This window comes from Trichosurus vulpecula, chromosome 2, assembly GCF_011100635.1.
Source record: "Trichosurus vulpecula isolate mTriVul1 chromosome 2, mTriVul1.pri, whole genome shotgun sequence".
Lineage (NCBI taxonomy): Eukaryota > Metazoa > Chordata > Mammalia > Diprotodontia > Phalangeridae > Trichosurus > Trichosurus vulpecula.
Window position 1 is genome coordinate 176,608,679 of NC_050574.1, and position 21,919 is coordinate 176,630,597.

The window sequence follows — 21,919 nt, forward strand, 5'->3', positions numbered from 1 at the left end:
TGTTTTTGCTGCCTGGCCATGTTCCCAGCCAACTACTTGACCCTTGAGTTTTTTGTCAGGGTATGACTGCTTGTAGTATATAGTACTTTGTCCCAAGTTTGAGGGGCTGCACTGCTATTTTCAGAGATACTTCTACACAGCAAGCTCTGCCACACCAGCACTCCTCCTCCCCTAAGAACCACCAACTCGGATTGTGTCTCAGATCCAAGCAGGTTCTGCACTCCCACTCTAATCTGCCACTGAATTCCTTCCACCAGGTGGGCCTGGGGCTGGAAGCAAGTGCTGCTATAGCTCTGGAAGCAGCCTCAAAGCTGTACCACTTCCACCGCCCCCAGGGCGGTGGCCTACTGCTAACTCCTTTCACTCTGTCCCAGCAGCTTTTCCCACTAATCTTCTCTGTTGTCTTTGGTGTTTGTGGGTTGAGAAGTCTGGTAACTGCCACAACTCACTGATTCAGGGCGCTATGCCTGTTCTGCCCAGCTCCCGGTCTGGTTGGTCCTGGCGCACTCAGCTCTGCTCCCAGCCTCATGCAATAGACCCTTTCCTGCGACCATCCAGGCTGTCCTGGGCTGGAGCCCTGCTTCCCTTTGCTATTTCGTGGGTTCTGCAGTTCTAGAATTTGTTCAGAGCCATTTTTATAGGTGTTTGGAGGGACCTGGCGGGGAGTTTAAGCAAGTCCCTGCTTTCCAGCTGCCATCTTGGCTCCGCCTATCTATAATAACTATTAAGATTATTATCTTAATAATTTTAAAAAACATTATTTTGAGAAGGGGTCCATACCTTCACCAGCCTGCCAAAGAGATCTGTGAGACAAAAAAACATTAAGAACCACTGATCTGGCTCAATGTCTTCATTTTATAGTTGAGAAAACAATTCAAGAGAGGTTAAATTACCAACCTCAAGTTAGATGAAATATATCTTCCTAATCTTGTGCTCTTTTCACATTTTTTATTTTACTATTGTAGTCTGAGAAATTGCTATTGCTTTGAGTTCTTTGAAGAGCTGAGCAAAAAAAGCACAGGGAAATATGTAAAGTCTACATAAGACCCAAGGGTTGCACTCATGAAGTTTACATGTCCTTCATACAATCCTACAGCACTACTCATGTTACCTGAGAGTTACTTTTTCAATGTACCAGCCATTTTATTTCAAACCTCAAAATGATCAGCATGTGTCTTACCTCTGTGGTTCCATGTTCTTGAGTAGCAAAAGGAAAAAGGTTCTCGTAGAGTTCAGTGAATGCATACAGTCCATCCTCTGTGATCTGCGCTTCAATGTTGGGATCCAAAGGTTCAGTCTCCATGAAATCCAGTTCCCAGACTGTGTCCACCCATGCTGATGGTAAAAGATTGTAAATGAAATTAATAAACCCTCAGCAGGAAGAAAATAGCAACACTCTCTAGTCTAACATTCTCTGATCATGTTCAATAAAAGAATTTTTAAAAAACATTAGTCATGTCCGTTGCTTACCTTTATGGTATAGGTTTACCAGCACTACTCCCATATAAAGGAAACATATTGTGAAGTACTGTCAAAATACTCATTGAAATAAAAAGTTAAGGAAATAATTATTTTAATGTCAACCGCAGCTATACTATTGTGAGAAAGTGATTTTCTTCCTTCTATGTGGACAGGGCCAACCAGAATTCTAGATCACATTATGATGCTATATTCAAAAGCACAAATAGAAAGCTATTTTCAAAACAGAGAGTGTAAGTATTAACAGTTCTGTTTAAAACTTGGTGGTCAGTTTAACTTTAACTGAAGCAGCAATGCATGATCAATCTGGTAGCATAATAAGGGTCATAAAAGGTACCTCTGGTGTTCCTTCAGGTTAATGCAATACTTCATTGCTGCCAAGGGCATAATGTAGTTCTAGGAACTACAAGAACTCATTAATGCTGAGCAAGCACTAATTAATCAATACAGTTCTCACTAAGAATAACCAGAATTCACATTTATGGAACAAGACTTGACATACATTATATCATTTGATTCTCACAATCCTGGGAGGTGCGTAGAAAAATTATTATCCACCTATTACAGGTGAAAGAAATTTAAGTGTCAGAAAAGTAAAATAGCTTGCCCATGGTCACAAAGCTGGTAACACAGCTGGTATTCAAATCCAGTTCAATTCTTTCCTATTGGCTCCTTCCATGATGCCTACAAATAAGCCCAGGTCTCTTTCATCTTTCAAAAAACTCTCACTAGACCCTATGATCATCTAAGAAATCCCCTATATCTCTATTCCTCTTCTCAGTCAAATGCCTAGATCAATACATGTTGCCCAGACATCCTCTCCTCTAATTCACATTTCAACCCCACTGAAATCTGGCTTCTAACCTCATTACTCCACTAAAACAGCTCTCTCCAAAGTTAATAACGATCTCATAACTGCTAAATGGTATGGCCTTTTCTCAAGCTTCATCCTTCTTGACCTCTCCACAGCATTTGGCACTGTCTACCCCTTTACCCCTCTCTTCTCCTGGACATTCTAGAGTTTTTCTAACACTGCTTTTTCTTGATCCTCTTCCTATCTGTCACATCACTTCTCAATCTCCATTGCTAGATCATCATCCCCATCACACTCCCTAACCTGGGGTGAACACCCAGGCTTGGTCCAGGACTCTCTTGGTGATATAATCAGTTTCTATGAGTTTATCATCTCATGGCTAGTGGATGTTCCATAGGCATTTGAAACTCAACATTTCCAAATAAGAACTCATCAATTTAGTCCCTAAATCCATCCTTCTTCTAAATTTCCTTATTTCTACAGAAGAAACTTGATTTCCATCTCTCCTTCCCCCTACATATACATTCAACTGCCAAATCATGCCATTTCTACCTCCACAACATCTCTAGAATCTAAAAGGCTAAGCTCTCCCTAATCCCCACACTTCCCTCTTTTAGAAATATTAAGAAAGCATTTGTCTTATTATCCTAGTCTGAAGCCTTAGAGTTAATTTGAATGAGAAACCCTATCAGTCTTTCTTAAACTACTCAATTATTGAATTAAAAAAATAACACCCACAGTTCAAGTCTTTTAACATCTTTCTTATCAAAGCTATAACCATTTTCTAACCCACCATAGGCCCCACTCTCCAGAACAGCACAAGAAGGACTCCTCCCTAAAGGGATTAAAATAATAGTCAATGGAAGTGTTTCCTAGATCCACCTTTGACCAGGTAGAAAGGAGAATCTTTAAAGGGAATGAGTGGTCAAAGAGAGATTGAATGATTTTAGAAAAATGATTTTCTAGGGTCTGCTGAAAGTTAAGTGATTATTTGTTCTGATGGATAAAGCAAACTGTTAACTGAACTATTTGTTACCTAAACTCGGAACCTTTGGTCAATCTTGACCATAGAATTCTGTCTATTGTTTAAGAATGTTACAAACCATAACTCCAAAATGGCTTGGGTTAGAGAGATATTCCAAGTCATGGTATAACTGCTAGTCTTTGGTGCCCCTTCTCTCTAAACAGAAATGTTTAGAATTTGTTTAATCTAAATTGGTAAACATTATTTCTGACAGGCTTGTGCCTAAAACATGGAGTACAGAACTTTCTCCCATACTTTTCTCTACTTACAGTTACCACCCCAGTTCAGTCCCTCATGACCTCTTGCCTGGACTACTCCATTAGCCAACAAATTGGTCTCCCTCCCTACTCTAAATGATCCTCCATACAGATGCCAATCTAAAGCACAAATATGCCATATCCTTTCCTTGATTATTAAATTCTAGGAGCTCCCTACCTCTAGGATTAAATATAAACTTTCCTATTTGTCTTCTAAAGCCCTTCACAACTTGGCCCCAACCTACCTTCCTGGACTTCTTACACATCTCACCCTTTTCACACCCACTATAGTCTAGTGAAGCTGGCATTCTTTTTTATTTTTTTTTTGCAGGAGGGAAGGCAAGGCAATTGGGGTTGTGACTTGCCCAAGGTCAAACAGCTAGTATGTCAAGTGTCTGAGGTTGGATTTGAATTCAAATCGCCTGACTCCAGGGCCCGTGCTCTACTCATTGTGCCACCTAGCTGCCCCTGAAAGTGACATTCTTAATTATTCCTCAAACATGACACTGTATTCTGAATTCACTCCCCCTTTTCACCTCTGTTTCCTAATCAATGAAAAAGCATCGATTAGGCACCTATTGCTGATTAAACACTGTTATGTTCTGGGAATACAAAAATTAAATAGTCCCTGCTTTCAAGGAGCTGACATTCTATCAAGGACACCCATGTACATAAAGTACATAAAAATATATACAAAATAAATACAAAGTAATAGAATGAGTTACACTAGCAACTAAGGTTTGATGGAAACAAAGGAATACTAAGAGGCAGAGGTCAGGAGGGAGTACATTTCAGGCAGAAGTGTGCTGGCTAATATTTAACAACCTGCAATCCAAAAAAACTGCATGCACATTACATTTTCAAACTCAATCTTATTATTAACATTTTCTCCTTGACTCTCTTAAGTCTACAAAATAAAAACAAACAAACAAACAAGTCAGGTCCTGCCTTCTATTTGCCCATTTTCAAGGTGTAAATGTTTACACCAAAAATTTAAAAATCAAAGTCAGTTCAAGCTGACTCAAGCACACCTCTGACATCAACTATAGGAATCAGCCAGAACAAAGCCTAGAGGAAGAGCTACAAAACAAGGCCAATCTAATCTTGAGTATGTGGGGGAAAAAAGAAAGGGAAGACTTCTATGTGACAGGTAGAATGCTTTTACAAATATATGTCACCTGATCCTCATAACAACCCAGTGCTATTATTATCCCATTTTTTTACAGTTGAGGATAATAAGGTAAACAGAGATTAAATGAGTTGCCCAGGGTCAGACACAGTAAATGTCTGGGGTCACATTTGAACTCAGGACTTCCTGACTCCAGGCCCAGAGCTCACTCCACTGCACCAGCCACCTCTAATAACAAGGTTGGAAAGATAGGTTGAGACCAAGCTGTAAAGGGCTTAGAAAGCTAATAAAAGGACTTCACTGAATCCCTAGTTTGCTTCAGTGTGCCAGTTTCTACATTAAACACTGTCTCCTGTCCCCAATGTGCTTGTTAGTGCCCTCCCCCACAATTATCTTTTATCTCTTTTGTATACATTTTGTATTTGTGTATATACAATGCTGGGCACTATTGGGAAAGGGATGGTGGGAGAGAAAAATACAAGTCATTGACCTTGCAGAGTTTCTAATCTAACCTAAGGAGGTAACATACATATAAAAGGTGACCCACAATCCTTAAGGCAGCTTTAAAGCTACAACTGCATAAGTGTGGTGTCTACTCAGGCTAGACTGGAACCTCTTCAAGTGCAGGAACTATTCCATTCTTAGATTTTTCTCCCCTACCATTCCCAAGGGCTTAATAAATGTTTGTGGAATGATCTCCATGCCACCACACTGCTTCTACTGAATTAAAAACAAGAGATATGTAATCCCTAAGCATGTAAAAAACACAATAAGGTAAAGAGGTAAGGTTCACTAGAAATATTAAGCATCAATTTGTAAGAAAGGTAAATACGACATCAGGAGAGTTTAGATACCAGGAGACCAATGTAGTCACCTTGTTTACCAAGAGACGAAAGCAACTTCCTGATTCTTCTTCAATTGTTCAGTCTCTGCACACAGTTGCCATATTTTATAAAATGCTTCATCACATTACTACCCTGCTCAAGAACTTATTTAGCTAAAATGCAATATGGTGCAATGAAAAGAATACAATATTAGTCCTGCCAGCAATACTAACTGGCTGCACACACTTGGACAAGTCACTTTTCTGACATTCTTCCATCTTTTATACTTAGCAACATTTTGAACCTCAGCTGCCTCATCTATAAAAGGCCAATAGCAATACCTTATTACCTACCCTGCAGGGCTGTGTTTGTTTATGAGGGACAATACAGAGCTCTGACAATACTACAATTGTTGCTTCCTGCATTGTTTTCCCAATTAGATTGTAAACTCCTTTAAGGTATCAATGCAAATATTAAAATATCATTTTAAGTTCTAGGAGAAAAATGAAGCAATAAACCTAACCAACTACATGGGGGAAAATTTCCGTCAAGCAAATAGAAGATATTATTGGAAACAAAATATATGGACTTTATTTCACAAAAATAGCAAACTATTCACCAAAAATCACTATGGCTAAAATACAAAAAAAAAAAGAGGTTGGGAAAAATATTTTCAAAGTATATATTTAACAGAAGTCTCACATTAAATTTAAGTAACTGACACATATAAAAATAGTATCTATTTACCAATGCATAAACTGCCAAAAGACCTGGGCTGAATTTCTGAAAGGTGAAACAAGTTTTCACACATATATCAAGTACCTACTATGTATAAAACACTGTGCTAGGGGTTTGGAGAACTCTGAAGGGTACAAATATGTGAAGTTTTATTACAAGAATTACAAAGTATATAAAGTTTGGAGAAGACTCCATCTGGACCTTACACCCTTAAAGACAGCATTTATTTGCCATGCAGGAATTAATAATGGGATAAATAATTTGCAGATACATGACCAAAACATACAATATTGTTACACGGTAAGTTTTTAGAGAGGTCTAAAACAAAGGGCTTCATCAAGGGCATAAGAGTTAAGTTTTAAAACATGTTAAGAATGTAAAGAATATGAGTAAGTGATAATCACTTCAAAAACTGTTTAAACTGTTTAATAATCAAAGAAGAAACAATAAAAACAACTTTGCAGTACTACTTTATGCCCATTAAATTGTCAAAAACAGTTAATATTAAAATTCAGTGTTTCTGGGAAAACATGTTACATGGTTAGCAGAACTGGAAGGTGATGCATTTTTTTAGATAGCACCCTAGCAAGACACAATAAAAATTATAAACTAATCATAATCTTTGACCCAATGATCCCACAACTGGGACTATGCTATTACTCAAATCTCAAATGGATTTTCAATCTCATTGATTCAAGAATTCTCACCAATGATGCAGACCCATCCCTTAAGCTAGATGCATTTCCAATAAGATCAGGGGTGAAACAAGGATGTCCATTATCACCCCTATTATTCAATTTGGTACTAGAAATGTTAGTTTTATCACTAAGAGAAGAAAAAAGAAATTGAAGGAATTAGAATAGGCAAAGGAGAAACTAAGTTATCACTCTTTGCAGATGATATGACGATTCACTTAGAGAATCCTAAAGAAGCAGAACCAGGAGAACATTATACACGATTACAGACACAAATTATCTGAGATGACCAACTTTGATAGACTTGGCTTTTCACAGCAATACAAGATTCTAAGACAGCTCCAAAAGACTCATGATGGAAAAAGCCATTCACATCCAGAGAAAGAATTATGGAGTCTGAATGCAGATTGAGACAACTTATTTGCTCTCTTTTTTTCTTTTGGTTTTGTATCTTCTTTCTCGTGGTTCATTCCATTGGTTATAATTCTTTACAACTTGACTATTGTGTATATATGTATACATACATACACACACACATATATATATACACATACATATACAGAGAGTGAGTGAGAGAAAGAGAAAGAGAAAGAGAGAGAGAGAGAGAGAGAGAGAGAGAGAGAGAGAGAGAGAGAAATAATACTCATCTTTTGAAGGGCCAAGAAAAGAGGTCAAGAAAAAGAGTAGGGGTAACAGAACATAATAGATAAGAGTGCTAGACTTGGAGTCACAGTTTAAACTTAACATCTAACACTTACTAAGCTATGTAACCCATGAACAAGTCAATTATCTTCTCAACCTCAATTTCCTCATCTGTAAAATGGAATACCACCTGCAGTACCTTACTTCACAGGATTACTATAAGTCTTTTATAAATCTTAGAGCACTATCTAAATGTCAGTTATTGCTAACATTTATGTTTTCTTTTTTATGCAAATAATTCAGATTATATAATTTTATAGCAAATACCACACAGAGATATTGTATTAAATCAACAGCAAGCTCAGATTCAATCTAGCTCAACAGATTGAATCTGGCCCACTTGTGAAAACAAGCATCACAAAGGGTGGGATTTCTTAAGACAACCCATTATGGCAAATCCTTGATAAACTTTGTCTTTTTCCTTGGCTGAGAAGGCTTGGGTCAAATTCTTTTGGCAGGACCCAGCGTATAGGTATTTTGGGGTCTTGAGCACCCCTAGAAACCTATGGTTCCTTACCATCATCATTTTTTCTTTAAACTCTTCATTTTTGGTTCCCTGAGACCGGGAATATTGCTCATCTAAAGTTCTTCTCCAGCCAGGACTGGAAGGTAAGCCTCTCCTTCTCCCAATCCCCTTCTAGTTCTCCAAGCATTTTGGAGGTACTTTTTGGGCCTGACTTTCCAGGTCCCCAGTAGGTCAGACAGCTGCTCACTGTCTTGGACTCAGCCTTACACTCTCAGGTTCTTGGTCCAGTGGTTTATGCTCAAGGCCATGGACCCGGGCACACCTTCCGAAGCGCAGAGGAAGGACGCCCTATCCTGAAGTGTACGGCCGATTTTACCAATTCTCTCAGTGCTAGGGAATGGGAAAACACCAGGTACCTTTTTGTGTTTTGGGTTTTTTTTCTTTCCTGTCTGGTTTTGTTGCTTTTCGAGGCTTACTCCCAGATCCTCCTTGTGGAGGAAGGGATTTCAAGCCCCACAGGCCCATAATGGGTCAATCCTCTTCAATCCCCAAAAGTTTGCCTTTAGGTTATCTTTTACAAAATTGGAAAAAATTTAGTTTCTCTAAACAACTTAAAAAGAAAAAGTTGGTGGCTTTTTTTTTTTGCAACACTGTTTGGCCTCAGTATCACCTAGAAGGCCAGGAATCGTGGCCCACTGGGGGCCACAACATAATACTCTTTTACTGCTGGGGAGAAGGAAAATGGAGAGAAATTTCCTACATAATGGCCTTCCTCGAGCTCTCTCAGAACCCCGTTCTCAGAAAAGACTGTAAGATGTTCATTGCTAGAGACACCCCACAAAGGAAAAATGGGGGTCAACAGGACATTTTGGATAACCCCCTCCTTATGGCCCCCAGGGCTTCAGCCCCAGCCCCTCCTCCTCCTCCCCAACCTCCCCACAGCACCCTTATTTCCTGTGTTCCCCCTTCCTTGGTCATCCCCTCTTTTCCTTGGTTTCCCTTCCTTTTTCCTCTAGCCTAAACCTCCTCTTTTCCTGCCTCCTTCACGGTCCAAGACTCCTACCCTGCATCTCCTCCCACGGCCCCTCCCTCCTTGGCAACCCCTGGTGTCTCCCTCTCTGACCCCTACCCCTCCTCAGGTACCAGGGGATCTTCTCCCTTGCCAGCCAGATGCCCCAGCCTTGCAGTCTAATCAGTTCAGCCAGCACCCCCGCCAGTCCCTCCCTCACCAGAAGCAGGATTTCCTATATACCTCCCCAAGCTCCAGTTCCCACAGTGCCTTCAAGGCCCTTTCCCCTGAGGGAAGTGCCTGCCTCCCCTACGGGGACAAGGAGAGTGCATGTTCCATTCTCCATTTCAGACCTCATTCAAATCAAAGAAAAACTGGGGAGATACTCAGAAGATCCCACTAAGTTTACTGAGGGTTTTTGGATCTGTCCCTACAATTTGAACTTTCTTGGGGTGATTTGCATATCCTTTTCTCTACCTGTTGTACCACTGAGGAGAAGAGGAGAATCTGGGAACATGTCCAAAAATTTGGGGATCGTTTGGCTAGCAATGACCCCATAAAATACCCCCCAGGAACAGCTGCTGTTCCCAATAGTGACCCAGGATGGGATTACCAAAAGACTGAAGATAGGGGAAAGAGAGATCATATGGTAATTTGCCTGCAAGAGGGCCTAAGAACAGCATTTCAAAAGCAAATAAATTTTCAAAAAATTAGGGAAGTTACTCAGGGAGAAAAGGAAAACCCTGCCCTTTTCCAAGCCCAGCTAGGAGAAGCTATTAAGAAGTATACAAATTTGGAACCTGATTCTGTTGAAAGGGCAGCAATATTTAACATGTATTTCATTAATCAGGCTTCCTCGGATATTAGGAGGAAACTGCAGAAATTTTCGATGGGACCCCAAACACCTCAGGCCCAATTACTGGAGATGGCCTTTGGAGTCTTTAACGACAGAGACCTAGTTGCAGCAGAGGAAAGAGAATGCAGGGAAAGGGCTAGAGATAGAGAGCATGCTCAGTTCTTTGGCTGCTGTCATGGCCAGGAAAAGACCCAAGGAGCGCCCCTCCAGGGCACTCCCTTGGAGGAAGCCCTCTGACTTGGGCAGTGGGGAAACCTACTTTCGATGCCGCAAGGAGGGTCACTGGTCCAAGGAGTGCCCCTCTAGGGCACCCCCCCTGGATGAAGCCCCCAGGTTCCATGCCTCCAGGACCATGCCCAGCATGTGACCAGAAGGGACACTGGAGGAAGGATTGTCCCTGAGACTAGAAAAATGGTAGAGCTGCCTCCCAGTATTCTGTCCTCCACTCTTCTCAAGACTTGGAAGGAGGGGAAAGCCTGGGACTTGGCAGTGCTCCCACTTTCTCCACCTCTCTTGTGGAGCCCTGGGCAAAATTGAGGCTGAAGGTAAGGTTACACACTTTATCATGGCTATGTTCCCTTTTAAGTTGCTTTCCTTAGTAAAGCAGATTTAAGAACCTGCACTAGCAGCCATCCTGGGTATGCCAGTGTAGTTGCCATTACAATAACCCTCACAATACAGAAACACACAGTGTGTGTGTGTGTGTGCGCCCGCATCTCAAATACTTTCTCCAAGAAGAGCCAGAAAGCTCACAGGACCTGGCTGGCACTAAATAACATCATTCCCACCCCCAAATTAAAGAAACATTAAGACAGGACTGACCTAGTCACCAACATGGAATTCATTTTAAAAGATCCTAACAGCACAAATTTGGAGCTGGAAGGTACCTTACAGGTCATTTAGTCTAACTCTTCATTTTAAAGATGAGAAAACTGAGGCCAAGAGATTTTAAGTGACATGCCCAAGGTCACACAGGTAGTGACACTGGCCTCCTACTAGTTCCAAGAACAAGATACTTCTTTTTAGTAGCTCCATCCACCATACCACCAGCTGCCTCTAATAACAAGGCTGGAAAGATAGATTGGGACCAGGTGGTAAAGGGCTTTAAAAGGATTTCACTGAATCTCTAGTTTCAATGTGCCACTTTCTATGTTAAACATTGCCACTTGTCCCCAAAGTGCTAGCTAGTGCCTTCCCCCAAAATGATCCTTTATCTCTTCTGTATATATTTTGTATATGTGTATATATAGTGCTAGGCACTGAGAAGAAAGGAATAGCAGGAGAGAAAAATACAAGTCTTTGAACTTGCAGAGTTCCCAGTCTAGTCTAAGGAGAAAACACGCACACACAGCGTGTCCCAAAATCTAAGGCTTAGAGTTTAGTGACTTGCCCTGGGTCACAAAGCTAGGCTCTGAGTCCAGACTTGAACTCAGGAAGATGAGTCGTTTTGATTGCAAACCAGGCACTCCATTGACTGGGCCACCTATCCACCTCCAACATTATTAAGTGCTTGCTATGTGCCAAGAAAAGGAACAAATAAGCCATATACAGAATAAATAGGAAATAATTAAGAGAGAAAGGCACTAGAATTAGGTGGGGTTGGAAATATTCAAATTTAGCTGGGACTTAAAGGAATCCGATAGCAAGTCACTTTAACCGTTTGCCTCAGTTTCCTTATCGGCAGAATGAGCTGATGAAGGAAATGGCAAAGTACTCCAGTATCTTTGCCAAGAAAACCACAAATAGAGTCACAAAGAGTTGGACACCACTTAAAAACAACAAATATTTTTTGACTGACTGGCTAGAAAGTAGCAAATAGGATCCCACCTTAGGTCTCCTAATTCCAAATCCAGGGCTTCTTTCCCTACACCACCAGCCTCTTCTGGAGTAGAACTGGATTGTTAAATTATATTAAGATTCAAAAACATGGTACTGATCACTTACACTGATTTTTTCCCCTTCTTTTTATTTCTTCAAAAATACTATTTGTGTGTTTTGCCTGACTTCACCTGTATAAGCTCTAAAAATTGTTTGCTTTCTCAAGGGGGGAAGGGAGGGAGAGAATCTGGAGCTCCAAATTTTTTTGTTTGTTTTTCTTTGGTCAGGGCAATTGGGGTTAAGTGACTTGCTCAAGGTCACACAGCTAGCAAGTGTGTCAAGTGTCTGAGGCCACATTTGAACTCAGGTCCTCCTGACTTCAGGGCTGATGCTCTACTCACTGCGCCAACTAGCTGCCCAACTTTCAAATTTTTTTTAAAAAGACTGTTAAAAAATTTTACATGCAATTGGGAAATATTTAATGAAATATATAAAAATATAAACAAATAAGTAAATATGCTATTTGTCATACGAGATAGCTCTCCGGGAGAGGGAAAAGATACTGGTGAAAGTTATGGTGATTTAAAAGAACGAAAAACATCAATAAAAACTTTAAAAAGGGGGGGGGGGGCAGACAGACCCACAACATAACATATACTCTTAGGTGAGATTACCATCATTCAAAATAATTCAGCTAACAAACAAGACAGGAAAAAGTTAAGTGAACGAGAAGTAACTACCGTTGGGACAGTAAGAAGGGCACAAATAAAAGGGCTGCAAATCATTGGTTCAAACCAGTCATTTCATTAACATCCAGGACGGATGCAAATCAGCGACTACCTGCAGTACTAAAAAGTGAAATGATTTACCCAGTCACACAGCTAGGTATGTAGAGTTTTAACTCTGGTCTTTCTAACTCCAAGCCCGGCCTTCAAGCCATCGTACTATGATGCCTCCTTGTAACACCATATGACACATAGCGAGCAAGAAATAGCATGATGTCAAAGAAATGCATGAATGACCAAATATAAGGGGGTGGTCCAAGAGAGAGAGACGGAACCTGGGTGCTGCGGCAGAACTTCGGTAAAAACTAAGATGTGCAGGAGGGCTGGAAAGAGTGAAGACGCGAATGGATAGCGATCGGTACCCGAGGAGAGAATGCCCACACGGAGGGATCTACAGACGCTTCCAATTTCCTACCTCTCCCTCAAGGACCAAGCAGTGGATGAGGGCGGGGCTTGTCTGACAATGGCTAGGCGGTAAGAGGACGGCTGGGTTCCATTCCTCTCTTCGTCCACCTTCCCGATCCCTACGGGGCCTGCCCTCTCTCTGTTTCCTCACCTAGGCTGAGGCCGGAGGAGCACCAGCGCCCGAAGCAGCTCCCGAAGCTCGGCCGCAGCGCCATAGGCCCGAAGGATCAGCAGTCTTCTGGTCTACTTTCAAAACTTGCTCCGCGCGCGCTCCGTCCCTTCCACACCGACCAATCACTGCGCAAGGGCTCTTTCCCGCTAGCCAACCACAAGCCCCGGGCCCCTTCTCCATGGGCCAATCCGCGACAGCCCCTGACGGCAGCGCGCAGAATGGCGGCAGCCGGAAGGCGACTCCGTAAGGAAGTAACTAAGGTCAACAGATGATTTCCCTTCTGTTTTTTTTTTTAGCGGGGAAACAATACATTGAATAAGAAACCAAAATTTTCTCCCCCCCGCCCTTTACTTGGGGGTGAAAAAAATTTCCAGGATATCCGAAATGAAGACAAATGGGAACTGATCACCTTTGTCCCTTTGGGCTACGCATGCGCCAGGGGCCTCCTTAGAGTGTATGGAGGTGTTGGCGGGGTGAGCAAACTCTCCGGGGGGAGGGAATTAAAATGGAAGGTGAAATTCAGCGCCTCCCAAGGGAGCTACCGTTCCGCTGGGCTGGCAATCCTAATAGAACTCGAATAAAGCTCCCGAGGTTCCCTAAGAACGGAGCCCCGACCTCATTCCGCTACATTTGCGCAGTGAGCCCAGGGAGGGGAAGAGGAGGGCGGAGTGAGGGTCGGCGCGCATGCGCCCCGAGTCACGCGCGTAACCGGGGCTAGAGACTGGTTCCCTGTACCCAGGACCCCCGCCCCCTCTGCCGCGTAGCCAGCGAAGCCAAGCCGTGCGTGCCCGGGGCGGAGGCTGGGGGCCGGCTCCAGGGGGGGCTTTGCAGGGAGTGCACCCACCGCGCCGGGCCCCCTCGGCTCCGTGCTGCTCCGGGGGCCGCGGCGGGAACGCTCGCCTGTGCTCGGGGTGTTGCATTCCCACGTCCAATTCGCCTCGCCCGGGCAGCCGCGCCGCGGGTGCCCCGTCGCCAGCCCCCTGCCCGGGCCAGGCCAGGCCGGCCGGCCGGCGGGGAGATGAGCTTCTTCGGCTTCGGGCAGAGCGCGGAGGTGGAGATCTTGCTGAGCGATGCCGAGAGCAGGAAGCGAGCGGAGCACAAGACGGAGGATGGCAAGAAGGAGAAGTATTTCCTCTTCTACGACGGGGAGACCGTCTCCGGGAAGGTGAGCCTCGCGCTCAAGAACCCCAACAAGCGGCTGGAGCACCAGGGCATCAAGATCGAGTTCATCGGGCAGATCGGTGAGTGCGCCCCGACGTAGCCGCCACCGCCTGCTGGGGCCTGGACCGGCGACCGTCACCGACCCGAAAGAAGCGCTGCCCCACCCCCCGGCCCGCGGGACTGGGGGCGGGGGGCTGCCCTGGGGGACCGCGGCGAGGGCCTGTCCAGAGGCTCACAGCCCCGCACGGCCGTGGTCCCTGCCCAAAATGACATCGCACTGTGAGGGGGAGGATGGTGGGTTGGGATGGTTTGAGGGTGGAGGGAAGTGGGGAGGGGCTGACGCTAATAACAATGGTAACAGCACCTGATTTTTGTGGCGAGGGGGAAGGAATTTTCACATGCATTATCTCATTTAATCCTAGCTGCCACCCCGTGAAGAGCAGAGCAGGTGGTTCCCCATTTTACAGATGAGGAAACTGAGGCCCAGAGAAGTTAAGTGAATGGTCCGAGGTTACCATAGCCAGTACATACTGAGCTGGGAATCCGGACGTAGATCTTCAGACCTCCAAAGCTCGAAAGTTCTTTCTGTCTTAACCAGGCCTCTTGTCTGGGGCCATGGGGGTGGCAGATGATGGATGGTTGGAGGGAGGGGGAGAGAGCAGGGAGAAAGGGTGGGGAGGTTTAAGGGGGAATTGCTTTACTGTTCTGACCAGGTTTGTATACCTTTACCTGGAAGGTCTCCGGTCCCTTCTCCAAGCTGCAGCCAAGCTTTTTTCGTGGTCTTGATTTAACATACTCTGACCATTGTCAGTAGTTTTGGGCTCTTGTACCTGGAACATCTCAGTCCTTTTCCCAAGCTGCAGCCAAGCTCTTTTCATGGTCTCGATTTAACATACTCTGACCTTGTCAGTAACCCCTTTTCTATCTCTGGTCTCTCCTGTTGTGTGCATCTACACTAGTGAGCCCCACAAGAAAGGCAGCACCACTGTCTGTCCCTCAGTGGATGGCACAGGGTCTTTATCATCTGTCAGACTGGGAAGAAAGCTGCTCACTAATTTCCCCTTATTATTAACCTTAGTTTTGAGCATCTTGTTTATAGAAAAAATTTTCAGGAGGTAGAAGAGTGTATGTGTCTGTATCTTTTTTTTTTCAAGCTTCATTTTTTTAGAAGGGATTATAATATTTGTGTGAAAGGATTCATTATTCATTTAATGACAATGAAATGATGTTGTTAAAGCCACAGTTATATATCACAATTTCACAGCAGTCTGCCAACTCCCAGCAAATAATAACAACGACAGGAACAATAGTATTATCAAAGTAGCTTTGTGACATGCTAGTCAAGGCCAAATTGTCTCAGATTCTGAATCTCACCGTTCTCTTTGCTTACCCCACCCTCAAGTGTTCCTGAAATAAACTCTTTATTATTAGGTCAAGGACTGGATTCATAGTAATTACCATGTGGTCTAGAGAAGACCTTTGGAGAATCCACAACATACATACTTTTTATCTAGGTCTTTCTCAAAGTATAATGGATGGATATCGTTATCGTCATGTGAGGTTAGCAAGGTTTTATCACCATTTTTGCAGATGAAGAGAAAACTGAAGCACAAGTGGAAAGGTCTTTACTGTGTTCCTGTCAGCAGCGGAGGCAAAACAGGAAACCAGATGTCTAACCTTCCTAGTCTGGTGCTCAGTCTAAAGGATCTTGCCTCTCTGTGGAAAAAGAAAGTTAAGCCAGACTGGGACCAGACTGACCCTATTAGGAGGATTTTGGGATGTTGCTCTTTTAAATCATTTATGGAAAAATTCATTGTGCCTTGAAAAGAGCCTGAAGAATGAGGTCCACATCTTTTGATTTAGGAAAAACACTCTAGTAAATAAATTAATGTAGGCATTTAACTAGTTGACTTCCTTTAGATACCTTTTAAGATTTCACAGGTATTTTAAGATACAGACATATGTGTTGCACTAAAGTTTTGGGGACACCCAGTATATATACACATGTGAAAAAACAAGGTTCCCCCTCTAACTAGAATTGATGTTTTAATGGAATGCATGGATCCCTAGGGGTGCCTTTCAGAGTTTAATGACAAATTATGGACACATTTTGGCTGTATTTTCATCATCACCCTGGGGACCCACCTGAGTCAGCACCACATGATAAAGAGAAGGTTCCCAACTTAAGAAACTCTGGCAACCCCTTTGCTAGAAGTTTATCTTGTGAAAAGGGCCTGAGATTCTGTGATTCTGTCTGATTTACGAGGAAAGGGTAGAAGGGTCTATATACTGGTACTTTCATGGTCTGGGATCTAATCTTTGATTCTGAAGACATCATTGTGGCTATATTACAGAATCACAGGAGTTGGAAGCAGTCTGCCAAGGTTTTTGATCCATATTCAAATGGGCATCCTTATCTGTAGTATCCTCAATATAGTTAATCAGCCTTTGCTTCAAGCTTTAGTTTAAGGAAAGTCACTACCTCTTGAAGTAGCCCATTCTAATTCTGGGTAGCTCTAATTTTCTTTAAACTCAACAATTATAAATACAATTACATATAGTAATAGCTAACATTTATCCAGAGCTCCATGGCGTGCAAAGCAATTTATGTATTTGATTTGTTTCCCCACAACAACTTTATGTGGTAGATGCTATTTTTATCCTCATTTTACAGATGATACATAAGCTATCAGGTTAGATGTTGTAGGAGGCATACAAAGATGGAAGCACAGTCTTCACAATCTGTCTTCAACCTACCTTTCCACCCTTGTTCCCCTTTATGCAATGCATATTCCAGCCAAACTGAATTAGTCATTTCTTAACCACGTGCACAGCATTGTCAGGAAGTTTTTGTACCATCAAGCTGAAATCTGCCTCTCTGCAGCCTCCATTTATTTCTAATTTGCCCCACTGGGGCCAACCTGAACATTTTAATCCCACTTCGTTATGACAGCCCTTTCAATGCTTGAGATTAATTTCAGTTCTCCACTGTCTTCCTGGTCTCCTGGAGAATTCCCATTTAGTTACTTTGACTGATCTTGATTGCCCTTCTCTGAATATTCCAGCTCACTCCCCAAAATGTGGCACCCAGAATTGAACAAAATGGCCTAGAGACAATCTGACCCTGGTAATAACCTCAACCTCCCATTTTCTGGATACTGCCTCTCTTAATGCCATTTATGATTGTATTAGCTTTTTTTGCCTGCCAGAGAACACTGATGATTCACTGTGCTTTCTGTCTACCAAAACCTCCAGCTCTTTTTAAACCAGCATGGATCCCTTTTCTTGTTCTTGTGCAGTTGATTTTTTTTTTCAAATCAAGCTTACAACTTTTACATTTATATCAGCTGGGCCTAGCCCAGCCTACTGTCCTTAGCCTTTGAAGATCTTCTTAGATTCTGATTTCTGCCTTTCATTGTTAGCTGTCAGTCCCTGCTCTGTGTCATTTGCACAATTGATAAGCATTTCATCTCTGCTTTCATATATAAGGCAAGATTTTTTAAATGTGTCAAATGTAGACAATGCTTAGAAGCAAGCACTCCTGTAGACCTCATTGTAGATCTGCATTCATCCATTAATGACTATTCAGGCCTAATTGTTCAACTAGTTTTAGTTCCATATAACTATACTATAACTAGCCCATGCAGTCTCTCTTGACCACAGAAATATTTTTAGACACTAGCAAACGCTTTGACAAAATTTAGGTATGTTGTGTCTTACAACATTCTCCTGACCTGACAGTCTAAACCTGTTAAAGGCATGAGGTCGGTCTTACGTTGCCTGTTCTTAATGACTCAGTGATCAGTCCCACCATTTGAACTCTCTTTAATAATGCATTCTAAAATTCAGTCCCAGAAACTTCTACCACCTACACTGATAATTCCTCTTGTTGAACACTTCTCAGTTGTCTGAGCATTCTGGGCTGAGTTAACTGAGGCCCTGTATAAAGCAGACTGTGCTAGCCCTCAGTTTTGTCTACTGTGAAACAAGGATAGTAGTCCCCAGTCAGAGTTACTTGTGCGATTAGAAAAGGGAGGAGTCATGGAAGCAGTGCAGACTAATGGATGGTCTAAAATAATTTTTGTGATTTGGTTTTGAATTGTATTGTACAACAATTCAATTGAGTAAACATTTGTTAAGTGCTTGGTGGAATGGGATAAATTTTCATTAAGTTACATTAATAAGCATATTACTATGTGCCAAGCATTGAGAATACAAATATTAAAAGCTACATAGACCCTGCTCTCAATTAGCTCTCATTCTAATTAGAAAAGACACATAATCAAACATTATATTGAGCTCCTCTCTGCCAGAAGCTGTGCTTAGCACTGGTGATGCAAATATGAAAAATACAATCCCTGCCCTCAAGAAACTTATGGTCTAATGGGGGAGGACAACGTGCCCAAGAAAGCTGAACGGCTTGGGGTGGGCAGGGGAGAGTGGCTGGTGGAGAAGCCAAAGAAGTACAAAATAGTGCAGCTGGGTGGGAAAGAAGGAGATGTCATTCCTAGCCTTAGATGGAGAAGCTCATGGTTCTGCCCTCCAGTCAGAGGAGCAGAGGGTATTGATGAGGTGTGAGTAACAAGGTTGATTGGATCTTGCAAAATGATGAGATTTCCCAATGATAATTTACTCGGGGCATGTTGGAGAACTCCAGGAAGTCCAAAATGAGGACTATGTAGACAGATATAGGAGGGTTCAACTGCTGGGCTCATAAAAAGATGAAGTGGTCCCTGGGGTGTGATAGATTACATGGCAACAACCAGGGGTCCAGAAGGGAAGATAGTGCCTAGTAATCCCTGGGAAGCAATGGCAAGGCAAGTGGTACCCAACCAATGACTGTCAGGGCAGAGATACTGATTTAGTGTGTGCAGGACAGCGCTGTGTTAGGACATAGATACAGTGTATCTATAGGTAGGTTACGATTCCTTCCGTTGTACTGCTAATAATTTAGTAAGTAGCTATGACAGATTAACAAAAAATAGCACAAGGATATGAGAGTTGGTGAAGGGCTTTGAAAAATAAAGTTGAGAAAGGTCATTTAACAATTAAGAGGATTCAGGGAGGCTTCTTGGAGTAGGTGTCTCATGAATTGGTTTTAAATGATGAGCAATAATTCAAAGTGAGGAGAGAAAGGTGCTACCTTCCTAGTTGTGTTTGGTTTGAGCTAAAATAAGATACTTTGCTTTGTTCCCATAATATGGATTGTGAAACTGGCCCTGGATTTTAAAATGGAGTTATGCTTAAACTGATATTTATAGTAAAAAGTGGCCTTTTTTCCCTCCATTTTTAAAGCCACCCTCTTTCTCCACTATTCATTGACCCACTCCTCCTCATGCCTTTTCTCTGTCAAGGAGTCATACTTGCTTATTTTCACATTTTTGAGGAGGTGTTACAGTGGATCCACCTCTTTACCATTTTTGTGAGCCCGAATAAGTGACTTTGCTGAAACTGTGATAGTGTTTAGTGTATTCACTAAATATGTGATGACCAGAGACAAGTAAAATTTGTCTTAGGAAGTATTTCCCACGTTCAGCTATGTTGCCATTTGTGGAGAAGGTGGCTATTATTAATGTACTCTGTGTCACTCCTGCAGTTTATTTCTTTTTGATTCAAGGAGATCTTGATTAATCTAAATCATGCAATTTTTGGATATTCTAAATCATTAAGTATGATGCTACTAAATTATAAGTTCTTGTACTAGATTGTAAGGTAGTTGTGGACAAGGGCCGTGTCATTTCATGTGTCCTTTTATCTCTTGCCCGGAAATCTCAACCTAGACTTATGCACTTTGTGGTAAGGGAAGGGAATGGATGGATCCCTGGCAGTACTTATCAGAGATGCTTAGTACACCCTCAATAAATATGTATTGAATGAAGGATACTTGCTTCTTTCCATGTAAAAACCACTGAATGCACGTTTCTTTAAAAGAATGAAAAATAGTCTAGAGTCAAAGCCCACCCAACCTGAAAATAGTTATTTCAGTGATATGGTCTTTTGCTTATATAGGCATTATATTTCGTCCCCCAGTCTCTCAAAGGTTTTTTTTTTCTTTTGCTTGTAACCTTAATCAGATGGACATTTATGTTTCCATCATTTCCTACACTTATCATCAAATATGATCCATCAGGAAGTGCTTAAAGGACGGGCCTTTGACAAATCTGAACTGGGTAGTCCTTTCTGGATGATTGGTTTTTTTGTAGATTATCTACAGGAAAATTTTTCTTGGTCCTCTTTGGCCCATTACTCAGGTTATTTGTCAGTGCCTCTTAATAGCTGCACATTGTGTGTTGAGACTGCAAATTAATGTTAGCTTTAGCCCCTACAAATCTAATTTGGAAGAGAAATCACATACTTTTACGCTGAAATAAAGAGAACATGCTTGTTATGTGTCGTCTTGAATTATCTGGGCCACTGCCATCCTCTGTTCGCTGTCAGAGCCCCTACTTTCAAGTAATTTCCAGTCCAAAGTTTTAAAGGTTGGTCAAATAGATTGTACTGAACAACTGCAAAGATTCAGAAAATTGTCTCCCTGGCTATTTAGGATGGAATTCCCGAGCAAGGGGGACTAGCACTGACATCTGAACCCTAGACTTTTTCAAAAGGATTTCTCTTAATTCTCTGTAGGCCTAAACCCCAGACCTTACCTGGCAATTCTGCTGTGTTGCTGCTAACAGTTATGCTATCCAAAAAAATCGCATCTGAGAACCCTGTACCTGTCCTTAGATATCTGTGGGTCATTTTATTTATAAATTTCACATTCTTTTTACATTTACAAACACATTTGTTTGTGGGTTTTTGGAGGAGAGAGACAAATGATGGCTACTGTTGAGTTGGGAGCTGTTCCTTACTTGACAGGGAGTAAGGAATTGGGTACATACTCCCCTCCCACCCTCAGTCCAAATGATTCACCCAAGCTTGTCACACACTTGCCTGAGCTCTGGGTTCATCAAAACCTGTGGCGGAAGGAAATGCTAAAGTCTAGAGAGCCCAGGTTTTGTTTTGTGGTTTTTCATTTCCCCTCAACTAAATGTTCTTATGCAAAGTTGTGGCTGAGTCCTCCTAAGCATAAAGAGTGTGTGTGTGTGTGTGCGCGCGCGCATGCGTATATAGTTAGAGTCGAGGCTGGAACTGAGCACCAAGCTGTTGCTCTTAGGACAAGTTCTCAATTATCCTGGGTTTTTTTTTAACTTACTCTCTGTAAGTTTTTAATATCAGATTAGTTTCTACTCATCATTCAGCACACTTTGAGGTCTTTGCTTAATCTGTGTTGAGAAAATAACAGCTCATTTTAGGTTTAATCATGTTCAGCGAGCATTTACTAAGTGTGCATATCTCAAAGTGCTGATTTACAAAGCAGTGAGACGTATGGTGCCTGTCCTCAAGGAGCTCAAAAACAAGGTGAGGAGACATTAACTGTACACATAAAAATATATGAGTGCAAGGTAATTTATTGAAAGTGTGGGGTGCAACTAGATAATCATTAAAATTCCATCCAGCAGTGAATTGTGGACCACATATGAACTACAGTGAATGATAATGGCCAATAAGTACTGCAAGAATTCACAGTGGGGAGAAATCACTG

At 42.2% G+C, this 21,919-nt stretch overlaps 2 protein-coding genes across 2 annotated transcripts in view; one reads left to right on the forward strand and one right to left on the reverse strand.

Annotated features, from left to right (window-relative positions):
• NCAPD3 (non-SMC condensin II complex subunit D3) overlaps nt 1-13,824 on the reverse strand; it is a 113,382-nt gene extending 99,558 nt beyond the window's left edge. Inside the window, 2 exon segments of the mRNA XM_036744398.1 lie at nt 1,181-1,335; nt 13,153-13,824. Coding sequence (XP_036600293.1) covers nt 1,181-1,335; nt 13,153-13,216 — 219 coding nt within the window. The 5' untranslated portion in view covers nt 13,217-13,824.
• Nucleotides 13,825-13,837: 13 nt separating this feature from the next.
• Nucleotides 13,838-21,919, forward strand: part of VPS26B (VPS26, retromer complex component B) — a 29,519-nt gene continuing 21,437 nt past the window's right edge. The window contains exon 1 of the mRNA XM_036744392.1: nt 13,838-14,414. Within this exon, the coding sequence (XP_036600287.1) occupies nt 14,192-14,414 (223 nt within the window). The 5' untranslated portion in view covers nt 13,838-14,191. The remainder of the gene's footprint in view (nt 14,415-21,919) is intronic.